General features: G+C 44.9%; 1 protein-coding gene across 1 annotated transcript in view; it reads left to right on the top strand.

Annotated features, from left to right (window-relative positions):
* The window catches only part of LOC120381329 (pseudouridine-metabolizing bifunctional protein C1861.05-like), a 43202-nt gene that overhangs the window by 5198 nt on the left and 23586 nt on the right, over positions 1-14418 (top strand). The window contains 9 exon segments of the mRNA XM_039499540.1: positions 88-262; positions 1386-1497; positions 2592-2698; positions 3070-3196; positions 5766-5886; positions 6703-6788; positions 7603-7727; positions 8278-8337; positions 9463-9559. Coding sequence (XP_039355474.1) covers positions 88-262; positions 1386-1497; positions 2592-2698; positions 3070-3196; positions 5766-5886; positions 6703-6788; positions 7603-7727; positions 8278-8337; positions 9463-9559 — 1010 coding nt within the window.

The raw sequence follows: 14418 nt of genomic DNA, 5'->3' as shown, positions 1-14418 counted from the left end.
GAACATGGTGGCAGAGAGATCTGAAAATATTTCCCATCTCATCATTTTTCTGTTTTATTGTTTGTTGCTCTGTCTGTATTATTCCAGCATGGCCAGAGAGGTGGAAGAGATTGTAAGGACAAATGGGTCAGTACCTGCAACCGTGGGCATTTTAAATGGCAGGATCCACATCGGCCTCAATGATGAGGAACTTCAGTTTCTGGCAAAGAGTAAAAATTTAGTTAAGGTATCTCGGAGGGACCTTCCCTACGTTCTCAGCCAGGTACTGTATGTAGATCTTCATTGCCATCAAGTTTTCTTTATAGCAATGTTATGCTGCCCCAGCCTAAACCCAGGTGGGAAAAGTACTTCTCATTGTCTTGAAGATGTCATATACAATTTTCTATTATTAAGATGACATGTTCACAAAACATGTTCCTAACTAGGTTCCACACTAGTAGAGCTAGGAAACCACAACGTGATAGCCATTTCCCCAAGGAAATCATTCTGTGTTGGCTCACAGCATGAAAAGTGAGGCTTGGCTTAGGGTATACACATTATAGTGAAAAAGCCCTGGTGTGTTGCAAATGATGGTCAATGCAACAACAATGATAGGCCGCACACTTTAAACATGCACACAACTGTTAAAGTGATTTTAACTGCTCAGGATTGTTGCCAATTTGAAAGTCCTATTAGACCACCCCCTCCATAGTCCTATTAGACCACCCCACTCCACTGAAAAATGGCAAGAGCCAGGCTGCATTAGTTACCCTATCTTTGCAGCTCAGCATCTTGTGTTTTGTACTGTGTGCCAAATGTAAGATGGCATAAGACAGACTCTCTTACACTCAGTTAGACTTCCTCAGACTTACTTACACCCACTTACTGATATGTTAAGGAGCCCAAGTTAGTGTAATTCACATACTGTATCTTCTGGCCTCTCAGTAGATACAATAGTATAACCGGCTATACAAAAGAGAGGGCTATAGCAAGAAAAGCAACATCCATCAAGGTGCAAGAATGTGGAAGTTAAAGACACTCTGCAGTGTATCAGTTACATCAAAATAAGTTCCTCAGCACTTACTTTTCCATCACAGTTCTTATACTGCACGCGCGCGCACACACACGCACACACACCCTGTACTATTTGAGTGCCCTTAGGAGTCAGGCTGTGTACGGGAATTTAAGGTATGACACCATCTCTGAGTATGGCCCTATTGTTTATTATTGCAAAGGAATGTTTTTGGTTTTCCCTGAGGATTTGTTAAAAAGAATACTATAGCAGTTCTCTGTTACCTGCAAACTGGGCACAGCAGAATGTTTTGCAACTGCTGGTAGTTTGTCCATGAACATACAGTTCCCCATGTCACACAGTGTGTGGATTATGACTGGCTGTTCCATGACAGGGTTTGTCTGGCGGTACCACTGTGTCAGGGACGATGATTGTGGCACACAAAGCAGGAATCCCCGTGTTTGTGACAGGAGGGATCGGAGGGGTCCATCGCGAAGGAGAGAAGAGTAAGAGAAGCATTGCACTTCATATTGTCTCTTTGTTGTTGAATTAAATGTTACAGTTTTATTTGTTTACATCCACCTTTTCCCTCTTTCCTGATTAGTCTGTATAGGTCCACCGTATTCTCCTGCTGGGAAGAGTAAAACAATCACCCCCAGCCTCATTCCAAAGATGGGGATACATCTACACTAAGGTTCTGACCCCACTATGCTTGGTATCTATAGCACAAAGTTTAATTAGCACACTTCTCAGAAAAATATCCCTGACTACACTGGCCAGGGAAATCATGCAAGAACCCTACCAGGAACAGGTTTGCAGACACATAGTTGATGCTGGCATGGTTTCAGCATGAGTGTCGTCAGGAGCTCTGATATTTCACCTGCCTTTCTTTCCCATTCTTTCTCTCCACAAGGCTCAACTTCTTTCTCTGGGACACCTATATTCCCCAAGGGAGGTGGGAGCTTCTCTTGGCCTTTCTCCCATCCACAGAATGGTGTGTATACCATTTGATGTTGCTTGCTAGACAGTAATTCAGTCCAATGGGAGCCGGCTGCACCCTTTGTAGTAGCAAGCTATGCTGATAAAGACTATCAGGGAAGCTGAAGAGTTATTGGGGATACTGATAAATATGCTTGGCTCTCTGCACTCAGGTGAGAGTCTCTTGCAAGCGAGCAGAATTGAGCCCTGGTCAGTGCTTAGGATGGATGACCCATAAAGGACAACCTAGGATGCTGTAGGAACATGACTTTTTAGTGGCATTCTCCCTTCTGAATCAGTACTGAACCAAATGCTCCAGCATAGTGTTGGAGACACTGTGCTGCTGAAAGGGCTGCCTTTCGGATGAGATGTAAAACCAAGACCATGATCCCTTGTGGTCAAGAAAGATCCCACAGCACATTTTGCAAGTGAGGGGGTATGACTCGTGTTCTGGCCAATGTCCAAATTTAGCAAATTATATTCCTCTTATGTAAAATCTGCACTTCAATTTTAATTGGACACAACATTCTTCTTCACTTCCATCTCCACAGCAAGTGAGGAGAGCATAACAATTAGGAATGCAACTCTGTCACTAACACAAAGGCTACTTTTCCCTTAACAGCTATGGATGTGAGTGCTGACCTAACCGAGCTAGGACGCACTGCAGTTGCTGTGGTTTCCGCAGGCGTTAAGTCTATTCTGGACATTGGTAGGACGCTGGAATATCTGGTAGGTAGCACAAGTTTCTGTGTGGGCTGCTGAAAACGAGGGCAGAGAAGAGAACCAGTCAACCCCCAATAACCCCATTATCAGAGGGGTAGCCGTGTTAGTCTAAAACAATAGCCCCATTGTTTTTGCCAACATTGTCGCACTAAACCAGGTTCTAAGGCCATCGCATTTGCCTCCACAGTTACATATCTGACTCCTTGCTTTGAAAATTACTGTGCAATATCTAGAGTAGAAAAGAAGATGTGTAAAACTAACCAAATTATATTCTACGGTGTAGCAACTCTTAGCTGGGTAGGTGGGAAAGTAGCCACTGCTGGTGGCTCTTTATTCCATCTGCTGATTATTTGTTCATCTCATCTTCACTGTTGTAGGAGACTCAGGGTGTCTGCGTGGCTGCCTTTGGAGACTCAAGGGAATTCCCTGCCTTCTTCTCCCACCAGAGTGGCTTCCAAGCACCGTGTCAGGTGCAGAATGAGGAGGAGGCTGCCAAACTTATTGGTGAGTTTGCGGTGAAGAAAGGCCCAAGCTGTGAAATTCAGATTTGGATCAGGAGGCAGAGGTTCACACAGATTGCTGTGTTTTAATGATGTACTTTCTGTGTTAATTTCACCTGGAGAGGTGGCTGTCCAGAAGAATGCCTTTTCTGTCCCCTTGCTTTGGAAGCAGAGAAGGAGAAAAGGGTCAGCCTTTAGATGGAACCAACTAAGCAAAAGTTACATATGCCCTGAGTCAAGGGTGCTAGAACAATTTGTATAGTGGGAGTGCTGAGACCCATTAAACCAAACTGTAAACTCCGTGTATGATGGAAACCACTTGAAGCCAGGGGGTGTGGCAGCACCCCCAGCAGCCCAAGTTCCAGCATCTGTGCTCTGAGTTGCACAGAATTATTCGCACACACCCTGGCACTCTCACATCGATGCACTTTGCCTGCTCTGAGGATCTGGAGGGGTTAACAAAGCTGGCTTCTGGACCTCAGGAAGGAGAATCATAGCTATCTTAAAAAAAAAAAAAAAAAAAGAAGACGTAGTCTCTGTCCCTTTTCATTGCAAAGATGGACTTGAAAACATAAGCTGATGCAAACTGATTGCTAGGGCTGAAGGGACTATGCAGCTGGTCTCCACTTCTGGAGCAGGCTGGGAATACAAACAGATTTCCCTCTACCGCCCCCCAGCACGCACGCACGCACGCACGCACACACACACAGCTGGTGTCCACTTTTGGAGCAGGCTTTGGAAATTTTCCGATGGAATGTTTTCCCATTGATTTGCTGAAAAGCAAAATGTTTTGCAGAAATGCATCGTCACCTTTGATGAAAATCAGTTTTGAGACAAAAATAGAAAAAAAGCATTTCAATAAGGTTGAAACATGCCATTTCGATTATTTCAGAACAGAATGTTTTGATCTGTTTCAAAATGACTTTTTGTTTCAATTTTTTTTATTTTATCTTATGAAATCTAATAGAAAATAAAAAAATTGAAACAAAAAGTCATAAAAAAGTCAAAATCAGAACCAAACTATTGGTTCTTACCCCTGTCAAAACAAAACAGTTCAATTGACCCAAAACACGTTTTTTCTTTTTTTGGAATATTTGTTTGTAGGGAATGTTTTTTGTTTTCAATCCCTTCTGGAATGAAACAATTTTGAAATTGTGAAACTCCCCCTGGAATGAAAAATCTGGGTCCAGCACAGCTCTGGAGTTTAGTTTGGGTATATCCTGAAGAAGCATCTCTCGAACTCTCCCTCAAAATCCTCAGTGCAGCCCTGTGCATGGTATAAGTGTGGAAAGAAACTGGTTACAGATAGGGGGACAAGAAATTGTTTTGCAATCTGCCCAGGAACATGAAACTGGCTCTGCTCGTTAAACTCTTCAGCCCTCTCTGAATTCAGCCATGATTGCTGCGATCGCTGCAGCTACTGCAAAGGGAATTCTCTCCTTATGTCCCCTGTCATGGGGGAGAACCCACATGGTCCCTGCAGCCCCTCCAAACTTCCACCAGCAGTCATAGAATCATAGGATTGGAAGAGATCTCAAGAGGTCATCTAGTCCCTGCACTCAAGGCAGGACCAAGCATTATCTAGACCATCCCTGACAGTGGATGAGGAGACAGGGCCAAGCTGCTACAGCACTGTGTGGGAGTCTTGTGGCCACAGCAACCTACTATTCTGGCCAGAGATTGTGTGTCTGCCCAGCCCCAGCCTGAAGTCAGAAGAGCTGGTATTAGGAGGGAGTGTGGAGCCACATTCTCCCACTCACTCTCCCACCCATCCTCATACTTCACCATATTGGGGAGACCGTCTTGCTTACATACAAACCAGCTAGGAGGGACCTCCAGTGGCCAGGGGAGACCTGCCCACCTTAAGAACCAAAAGGAACTTATTCCCCAACTGACTACCCAGCCCACTCCCAGCAGAGAACTTTTATCCACCCACTCAAGCATCCCACAATCAAGGCCACAGGAAATCTTGTCTGCCGGCATTGCCAATGTGAGGACCAGCTGCCAGGCAAGGGAACTGCTTAGGCAATATGTCTACACTAGCCATTTTCAGGAAATCTCCCACTGCTGCAGCACCACCATTGGCAGCAACAGTGGGAGCACTAGTGTAGACAGAGCACAGACGCACAGGTGTTACCACCACCCACTCATCTAACCCTGCTCAAAGCAGATCTAAACAACAAGGGAACCCCTTCTTAAAATGTTGTCTTCACGTCTCTGCTTTCCTCACACATACACCTGACATATACACAGACCTCCCCGCCCCGTATCAGAGTTTACACATACAACCTACAGGCTCGTGTAATTTATGTGTTCCCAGCTGTGCCTAACCCACAAAGGATGTGTGTTATAGCCCCCTGCTATGGGGCCTGATTCTTCTTAGCTCAGTCCGCAGAGACTTGTGATTTCAGCTCTGGAGATCACTGGTTCAATCCTTGATGTCAGGGAACATTCCATCACACTTATGTGCGCGCTCTCACTCTCTCTCTTTCTCCTATGCCTTGGTGTTTCACAGTTTGATTGGATTATTCACCTCACACAGACACAGCTAACAGCTGTTTCTCCTCTCTCAGCCAGCACATTGGCACTGGGCCTGGGCAGTGGAGTGCTGATCGCAGTGCCCTGCCCTAAGGAGGAAGCTGCTTCAGGACAGGTCATTGAAGATGCCATCCAAGAAGCTCTGAGCAACGCCCGGTGAGAAACACTCCAAACTTTGTCCTTAATTTACTCTGTGGTTGTGACCACATAAGGGGCTCCAGTGCTTATCATAAGTACTCAACTCCTTGGCACAGACCAGGGATGGGCATTTTAAAAGAGAACAGCATTGCCTTAAAAAAATTAAATATTCCCATCTCCTTTCCTAAATCAGAATTTATGGGCAGACATAGAAACTGAAAATACATTTATATTTCAAAACAAAAATGATTTGAAAATTAGCTCCCCCTTTCACTTTCCCCTGCAACTATTCATTATGTGTGAAACTCACCCTTGTGCAGATGGCCAAAACAAGATCTATGTACTACTTGAACTCTCTTCTGCAGAGAGGTGAATTTCACTCCATATCAGTAATAACTCATAAGGCAAGCTAAGGAAGTGCAGAAAAATACTGTTCTTTGGAGGTGAGGGAAACCCAGAACACAATTTTTAACAGCTAAGTAAAAGGAGGAAATGTTTTTCTAACTATTTGCATTGAAAAATGAGTAGTAATTTCAAATCTATACTTAGATTATGTTGCAGATCTCAGGGGCCCCAGATTATTCTTGCTGTGATCATTTCTCTAACCTATACTGTAACAAGGATATAGTGCAGACTACATCCTTAATCTCAGGTCTGGGTGACTCCCTGATATGATTTTCACTATAGTTCTATGTACTGTGTACTGAGGCTTGTTTACTGGGCCTTAGATGGCATGCAGTTATATAGCTAGATTATCTGTTAGTAACCAGTGCGTCCACTTTGATGCCCTGCTAGCTCACTTCTTATCAAAAGGCATTTTCTTTTTGTTTGCAGGTCAAAAGGGATCACAGGGAAAGAGCTGACTCCCTTTATGCTACAGAAGGTGAATGAACTAACTAGTGGAAAATCGCTGGACTCCAGTATCCTTTTACTAAAGAAAAAAAATATTCCACAATCCCCCCTGAAAAAATTTAATTGGACAGGTTGACCACAAAATACTGTCACTGTTGCTAATCTGGAAACTTGAAAGGGCAAATACTTTAGCATTTCAAAACGGCTGAATGCACAGAAACAGTTGTTAAACTTGTCAATAACACTCTGTCTCCCTCAATTTCTGCTGTAAAAACTGGTGACTAGCAAAGAGAGGAGGTGTTCTAAAGCCAAGGCTCTCCTGCAATTTTCAGGACAGGCAGTACACCAAACACCCAAGCTGCCAGGCTCCCTCTGTCTTAGAGAGAAGACTCTGGGCATCATTATTATATGTCACTTGAGTAGCATGTATGCTTGAGCATGCTGGAGTATGATCAACCACCCAGCATTTGGGAAGAAAAAGGATGGCCCAGCAGTGAGGGAGTGCACTTGGGAGACATGGATTCAGTTCCCTAGTCCGCTACAGACTTCCTGTGTGATTTTTGGCAAGTCAGGTAGGGCCAGATCCTCAAAGGTATTTAGGCCCCTAACTGTTAGACTCCCTATCTGATAGCGTTTCCCTGCGTCCGAGGTGTGTGGTAAAGATAAATGCCTTTCAAGATTGTGAGGTTTCCATGCACTAGGGGAATCTGGCATATGTACAACAGCTAGAGTGGGGTGAATCAGGACCAAGAGGTCCCCCTGTGTCATTGTCCCAGCCTCCACTTCCTGTTCTCTTCCCCTTAGGGAAGGGAAGTTCCTACACAGGCTTCTCCCAGGCCAGGTTCTTGCTGTTTATTTCTTTAAAAAAGAATTTCCATTCAGACATTGCTCTGATCCGGAACAATGCCAGAGTGGGCAGCCGCATAGCTGTGGCCCTGAGCAAGATCCAAACTGCCACACGGAAGGGCAACCTGCCTCGGCGTGAGAAAGTAACTGCACGTAGGCCTGTGAGTTCTCTGCTCTTCCGTGTGTAGTGCCTATCTACAAATAGCATTATAGATAAGTTCACAGTCAGTGTCCCAAACATGGTGACTCTTCACTGTGGGGCAAGGACCATTCATTCTGCTGTAAACAGTTGGAGAATCTCTCTTCGCTCTCTTCTGTCAGCCTAGTTGCATTTACACTATTTGTTTGGGGGTTTTTAATTATTTTTTCCACACTAATAACCAACATAGCTATGCCGACAAAACTTTGTATTTTTGGTGTTGTGTGTGCGTCTAATACCCTGCATGCCCCAGGCAATTTATTCTTCTGCGGCTGGCTGTAAGGAGGAGTAGTTCAGAGGGTAGAATTCAGAATAGATTTTCCTTTCTTTCCAAAGGTGCTATGTGGAAGGACTGTCTGGTCTGGCCTAGCCAGAAAAGATCAGGCCTTCATAGTATGATTTTCATCTACTTTGAGAGGTTGGTGGGAGAGTGAGCTTGAGAAAAGCAAACAAAACGCAGCACTTCTTCTGGCCAATTTTTTCCTCCACTCTCCCCTGCCCCTCTTATTAAGGTGGTGATTGGAGGCATCAATGTGGACTTCATAGCCAAGGCGAGGAATACCACCATACAGGTACTGTATCTAAAGCATGCATAGACACTACCATTCTCAACTACTTTCATGCGAGTTCCAAGCATGTATAGTGTATCTGAATATGGAAGTGCAGAGTGGGTGCCTAATGTGCCTTTATATCTGGGGAGGGTACAGTGTCATGTATTGTTGTAATACTGGGGTGGCCAGTAGGTGGACTGTGGGTCAAATACAGACCACCAGATGCTTTTGAATGGACCCTGGAATATTTTTATTAACTTATGATCATCATCATTGTTTTTTTCTTTTAATTATTTTCTCAAGTCTAGACATTGACTATACTTTGACCAAGACATTGGGACCTTGACAAAAGATAATTGACTACCTCTGGTGTAATATGTGTATGTGGGCACACATCATAGCCTAATCTGACCTGCATCCAAGCTGATCTTAGTGCATTTCATGGCAGGAGAGGAGGCACAAAAGTGGCAATATACCACCTTTGTGGCCCTCATGTTCAGAGGCTGTCTTCTGGAGGCTGCTCTGCCCCAGCTATGTAAGTTAAGGCAGCTCAAATTTACATCCGGCTGCTCCCAATCCCAAGGAGCTGTTCTAGCAGAACAGCTGGTGCACAGAGCTGCCCTGCCAGGCTCCCATTTTCTCCAGTCACATCCCCTGTAACAGATGCTGGAAATGAGGCTATGGAACAGGTATGCTACTTCTGCAGCACCCTGGGATAACCCTTATACACTGGCACTTCCCAGGAGGAAGTTTTTTGTCCTTTTTGTTGCCAAACCATAGCGATGCAAATCTGGTCCAATGTCTGTATGTAGAGTAGTGAGGGTAGGTTTATTTTTATTTGTGTGTATAGCGCGTGTCAGTGTGTCAAACTGCACAGAATATAGCGTGGTGCGTAAGTGTATAATGCAGTTCTGGAGGTGTGTACAGGAAGCATGTGTGTATGGGTAGAGAACATTTACATAGGGGGAACTCCTATCTGCACAGAAACAAATCTTAAGAAGTCTTTCACAAAAGCTGTGGTGTTCCAGTTACAGCGAATCTGCTTAAGTAACTTGGATTTGGATGGGAAATCACTTTTAGTTAAAAAAAAATAAATGAAGTTGTAAATGTCACCAGCAACTCATTCTCTCACTTTTTTTTTTTAAGGAAGTATCTTTTAAAATCCATTTGGTGTCTCAAGAGTTTTGTCTGGAACAGAACTGTGTCATCTCAATTTCAAAGCATGTCTGCTTGCCTTTAAAATGTATATGTACTTTTTATTTTTTTGTTTTCTGATGGGAGGTAGTGTACAGTACAGCTGAATATGGCTTTATGCATTTATGTGAGGTTGAGTGGGACTCCTGGTTGGCCTGGCTTAAATTACAATGCACTGATTGCTGAATTAGGGACTAGGGGCAAAATCCTGCTCTCGAATATGGTATCCTGCTCTCCGCATCTGTGAAGGGGAGTAATTGCTGGAGGAATCCAGCATTCATAGCTAGGGAACATGAATGAAGAAGTTATATTGCACACAAAAGTAATAAGATGTGGGCCATGCCAGAACACTGAGAGTGAATTCTAGAGCTGAGAACACCCTGTTGCTGGTCCCCAGGAGTTTTATCTGGGAACTGACATCAGAAATAACCTTGACAGCAGCTGTGACAGGGCACAGAGGAAGAAGCCAACTGTAAAATACAAGATCCCTAGTCTATTTAGGCTTTTAGGGCCAGATTTTTAAAAGAGCTCTCATTGTTCTGCATTGCCTATTCATATCAGAGCACGGGTGTGATGCACTCTCATCATGCTGTCCCTTTTAACAAGAAGACAGCTGCATTCTGTACTGGTGGTAGCTTCTGAGTGACTCTCAAGGGTAGCCCAAAATAGAGTGCTTGAAAAGGAAAGTAATCTAGCCTGCGGCAGAATGGCCACAATTTTTTAGCCAGATAAAGATGCAGGGGGAGGCAATGCAGCTACCATGGTATGTGGAAATCCAGAAGCAGAGAAGAGTCTATTCTTTTCCCCTAGAATGCACACCGCCTTGACAAGAGGTGGATAAAGGCCCTCAATAACAATGAAATCATAGTCCCTATTTAGTTCTCCCAAATGCTTTCTCCTGCCAGCAAGCATCACCTCTGTCTTGTCTTGAATAAGCTCAAGTGAGCAGGTTTTTATCCAGTTCCTATCTTAGAAAAACAAAAGGAAACAGGCTCTGTCAGGGCTCAGCAAAAAAAAAAAAAAGGAGAGAGAGATGAGTATCACCCTCATAATTGTCCAAGGAGATCCAGAACCTGTTCCACATGGAGTCATCTGTTTTTGCTGTGAAAGCAGGTTGCTAGTTTTTCCATAACAGTAATCACCTGCTGCTTTAAAAAGATGTTCTGTTTAATTTCTCTCCGCTGCTGTACGCCTGACCAACCTTAGGGGGGTGACAAAGCTTCACATGCTCTGATCTACGCACAAAGCGATGGTAAAAGAATTGTAGTGGCTGCACTCTGTTTCAGGAGACTGGACAATATCAGGAATTTGCAGGGTTTGCTGTGATGAGAAGAATGAAGTAGGGTTTAAAGAACGGGGCGTGTGAGCATCTTTCAATATTCTTACTGGAGCCAGTTTTGAAATCTATGTAACTGGGATTGCTGGAAAATGGATTATTTGCTTTTCAATGGACTCACACTGCGAGCAGGTTGCTTTAACGTTAACATAGGGATGAGTTTTCAAAGCAGTGCCCTTGACTCACTCAGACAAGCATCCTGGCTTTTAGCTCCTTGGTGGGATTTTTTGAGGCTACCTCTATTGCTGACAGTGGCTGTCAGAGTTAAAATAGCCACGCTTAGTGCTTTGAAAATCTGCTGCTGTCAGATGGGGCTATGTAAACCTTGCAGCATTCATATAGGCAAGGACTTAGGGAAAGTAGAGGAGGAAATTCTTTACTCCTGGTAGTGCTGAAAGCAAGCAGGAATTCACAGGTACCATTGACAAATTTAACCTATGGGCCAGGTGGGTGAAGGCCAGAGGCAATAGTAAATGATGGGCAACAGTCAATGGTGAGGGGAGAAAGACTGAAGGGATACCCAGGTGCTTTATTATAACATGTTTCCATTTTGATTTGACTCAGTTGTGTGTTTAACCGGCTAAGTGTGAGTGGTGGAATGGTCCCGCTATTGTGGGAAACTTTCCTGGTTTATACAGTACCCCAGTGAAGTGGGCTAACGAAAGAATCTGAGTTCTCGTTCCCACTTCCTTTATCCAGAGGCCTCCCTGCCCTCAAGGGCTCCCCTTCCACTCTCCTGTCTGGCAGAGTCCTCGTAACCCCAAGAAGGCTGGGCCCAGGATTCCTGGGGGGCTCGACCCCCAACCCTGCTGTGGTCACCTAGGACAGGGGCTAGGGTGTCCCCACTCCAGGGTACTCTCTCTGCACCGGATGCTTTCCTGACCCACTGATCATTACATACAATTCAAAGCAAATACAATTGATTAAACAATCAATTTAAAAAAATGGGAAAGGTTAAAGGAGAACACGTCACCCCGCTCTGTGGCACAGGGACATAACAACCAGCATCTCTGGAATGTACGGGAAATTCAGTCTGTTCCTCACACATCCCAGGCCTCCCGCCCAGGCCCTGGCTGTGCTGCAGGGATGCTGCAGGTTGACCACTTGCTCTGGCGGTGGCCACACACTCTCAGGCTCTAGGTGGCAGGACCCTTCTTCCAAAAATCGCCCCTGCCCCATCGGGGTTACGATCCCCCTCCAAGTCCGGCCTGCAAGCCCTCTTGGCTGGGGATGTCTCCCTGCACTGGGCCCACTGCCCAGGGTCCCCCTCGTACTCCCCAGCTGTTCACCGCACCCGGCTCCGGACTGCTCCAGCTCTAACTCCAGCTCCACTCTGCCTCTGCTCCAGCTCCAGCTCTCTGCCTCAGCACGGCTGCTGCTGCTGCTCTGCCTCCAGCTCCCTGGGCTGCTTCTCTGGCCCCTCTGGCTCTGGTTGCTGCACCTCTGCTCCCAGCACAGGTCTGCTCTGTGGGCTGCTTCTGTGACTCTGCTCCCAGCCCTGACCTGCTTCCTGGGCTGCTTTTCTGGCCCCCTTGAATCTGGCACGGCTCTGCTCCCCAGCTCAGCTTGGGCCCCTGCTCTCTCCTTAGCTCAGCCCCACTCTGTCTGAGCCAGGCAATTCCAGCTCACATGGAGGAGGGACCCTCCCACCCCCCTGACTCTCTGATTAGCCTGCCCGCCCTGTCAATCAGGCTGATGTGGAGCATTGGTCTCTCCCCATTGTTCCTGGGGACTGTGAGTCTCGGGGTCCTGATTTCACATCGATCCTTCCCCTTTCTTTTGGTACTGGGAGCTAGCCTACCAAAACACCCCCACTGAGTTTTAGTAAGGGGATAAGAGTCCCCTTACATAAGGCTCTCTGATCTCTGGGACAGCATTCAATACATACTTGTGAATATGTGAAGTTTTGACTGTTTGCCAGATCCGATGCTGTGTTCTCATGGACAATACTTTTACATCCCAGCCTTATACTTGGGGGGAGAGAGGGGCAGAGGAAAGGAGCAACACTTTTAGACTAGGCCCAGAACAACTGAAAAAGTGTAAATCTCTCATTGATGGGCCCTGCATTCTGACACCCTTTCCCTGTAGGAGTGAAGTGCCAGCACTTTCTTTTAAAGTACTTTAAAAGAGTTTTATTTAAAATGCGGTTAAAATATAAAAAAGATACAAAGATATAATAGATGCCAAAGGATTAGGTTATTGCTGGGTTGGTCATTGCAGCTAGGCAAAATGAGCAATTGCTATTCAGTATATGCTATGGACAAGACGAGAGTTTCTTTCCTTTTAAATAACTGTTTGTGTGTGTATTACAGGATTGTACACAACTGAGAAAGCTGTTAGATTCACAGACTATACAGGCAGTTACACAACTAAATGATGAGAACAGGTAGTAACCCCAGGGTATTAACAATTTGTTACTGGCTTTTTTCCAGCTTCCAGTGTGCATAGTGCAATAGAGCACGGACTGGTAAACAAGCAGCAGGCAGAAATGCAGGTGACTGAAAACTTGGGAAGGTAGGGTAGCCTTGTGATTACAGCATTGGCCTGGACATCAGGAGATAAGAGTTTAATTCCTTGAGTCTGACACAAACTTGATTTCTCCATGCTTATTTCCCTGTATAAAATGAGGATAATGGTAATTCTTTCTTCCTGCCTTTCTGTCTCTCCTGTCTAGTTTGTAGTACAATGGGGCCTTGATTTCTGTTGGGATATTTTTCCTGGAAGGCTGGAATTATTCTGTGGAATTATTTCAGTTTGAAATTATATGTTGCGAGTAGTAGCTTTTTCCAAAGCCCACTTTTCCTTGTATGTTGTCTAGTCCCACCTTAAATCATAAGATTCTTTTGTGAGCTATAGCATAGCGCTACATTTCTCAACAACTACTGTTGCTATTGTGAATAGGTGGCATTCTGCAGTGGGAAATACTCCATAATATTACATTCTGGATTTGGAAATATTTCCCTGAATACAGTAAGTTGGATTTGTATTAAACCACATGCTAAAGGTATAACACACTGGCTACGTTTTGTCCCTCTCTAATGGCTGCTCTACATAGAGGATGAGTCTACTGCGCCTCTACCAGTTAAATGAGTAAATCTGGTAGTTGGTAGCAGTAATAGGCATTTACAAGATAAAAGCCTACTTGTAATACCAGCTAATGGCATTACATGTTTAGCTCATGTGGTAGGGGCCTGGCTTTTGGTGCTGATGCTCCAGATTCAGTCCATGCAAATGACCCAATGTGAGGATTGTTACAAAGGTATTTTTCAGGCTATTTATGTGACATCAGAAAGTTTGGTTCCGATGGCAGTGCCAGAAAATGTGCCTAGTAACTTCTCTGACTGCAAGCGTCTCCAGCAGCCACTGGGAGGCTGTATGAGTTCATTTGGTTAGTGATAACAGCTATGTAGCCGAATTCTCCCTAAGGTGGCAAAGACCCGGTGGTATGAAGATGACTGTATCTTCTACAAGACTCTGGAACTCGATTGCTCATTTCACTTCTATATGCAGCAAACTGCCTGTCTCTGCATCATTGTGGGCTGCATAAAGTCTGGCTATTCGTCCTTCAGTTC

Source organism: Mauremys reevesii, linkage group 1, assembly GCF_016161935.1.
Source record: "Mauremys reevesii isolate NIE-2019 linkage group 1, ASM1616193v1, whole genome shotgun sequence".
Taxonomy (NCBI): Eukaryota; Metazoa; Chordata; order Testudines; family Geoemydidae; genus Mauremys; species Mauremys reevesii.
The sequence above is the reverse complement of the archived record's forward strand: the minus strand, read 5'-3'. Positions and strand labels throughout refer to the sequence as shown.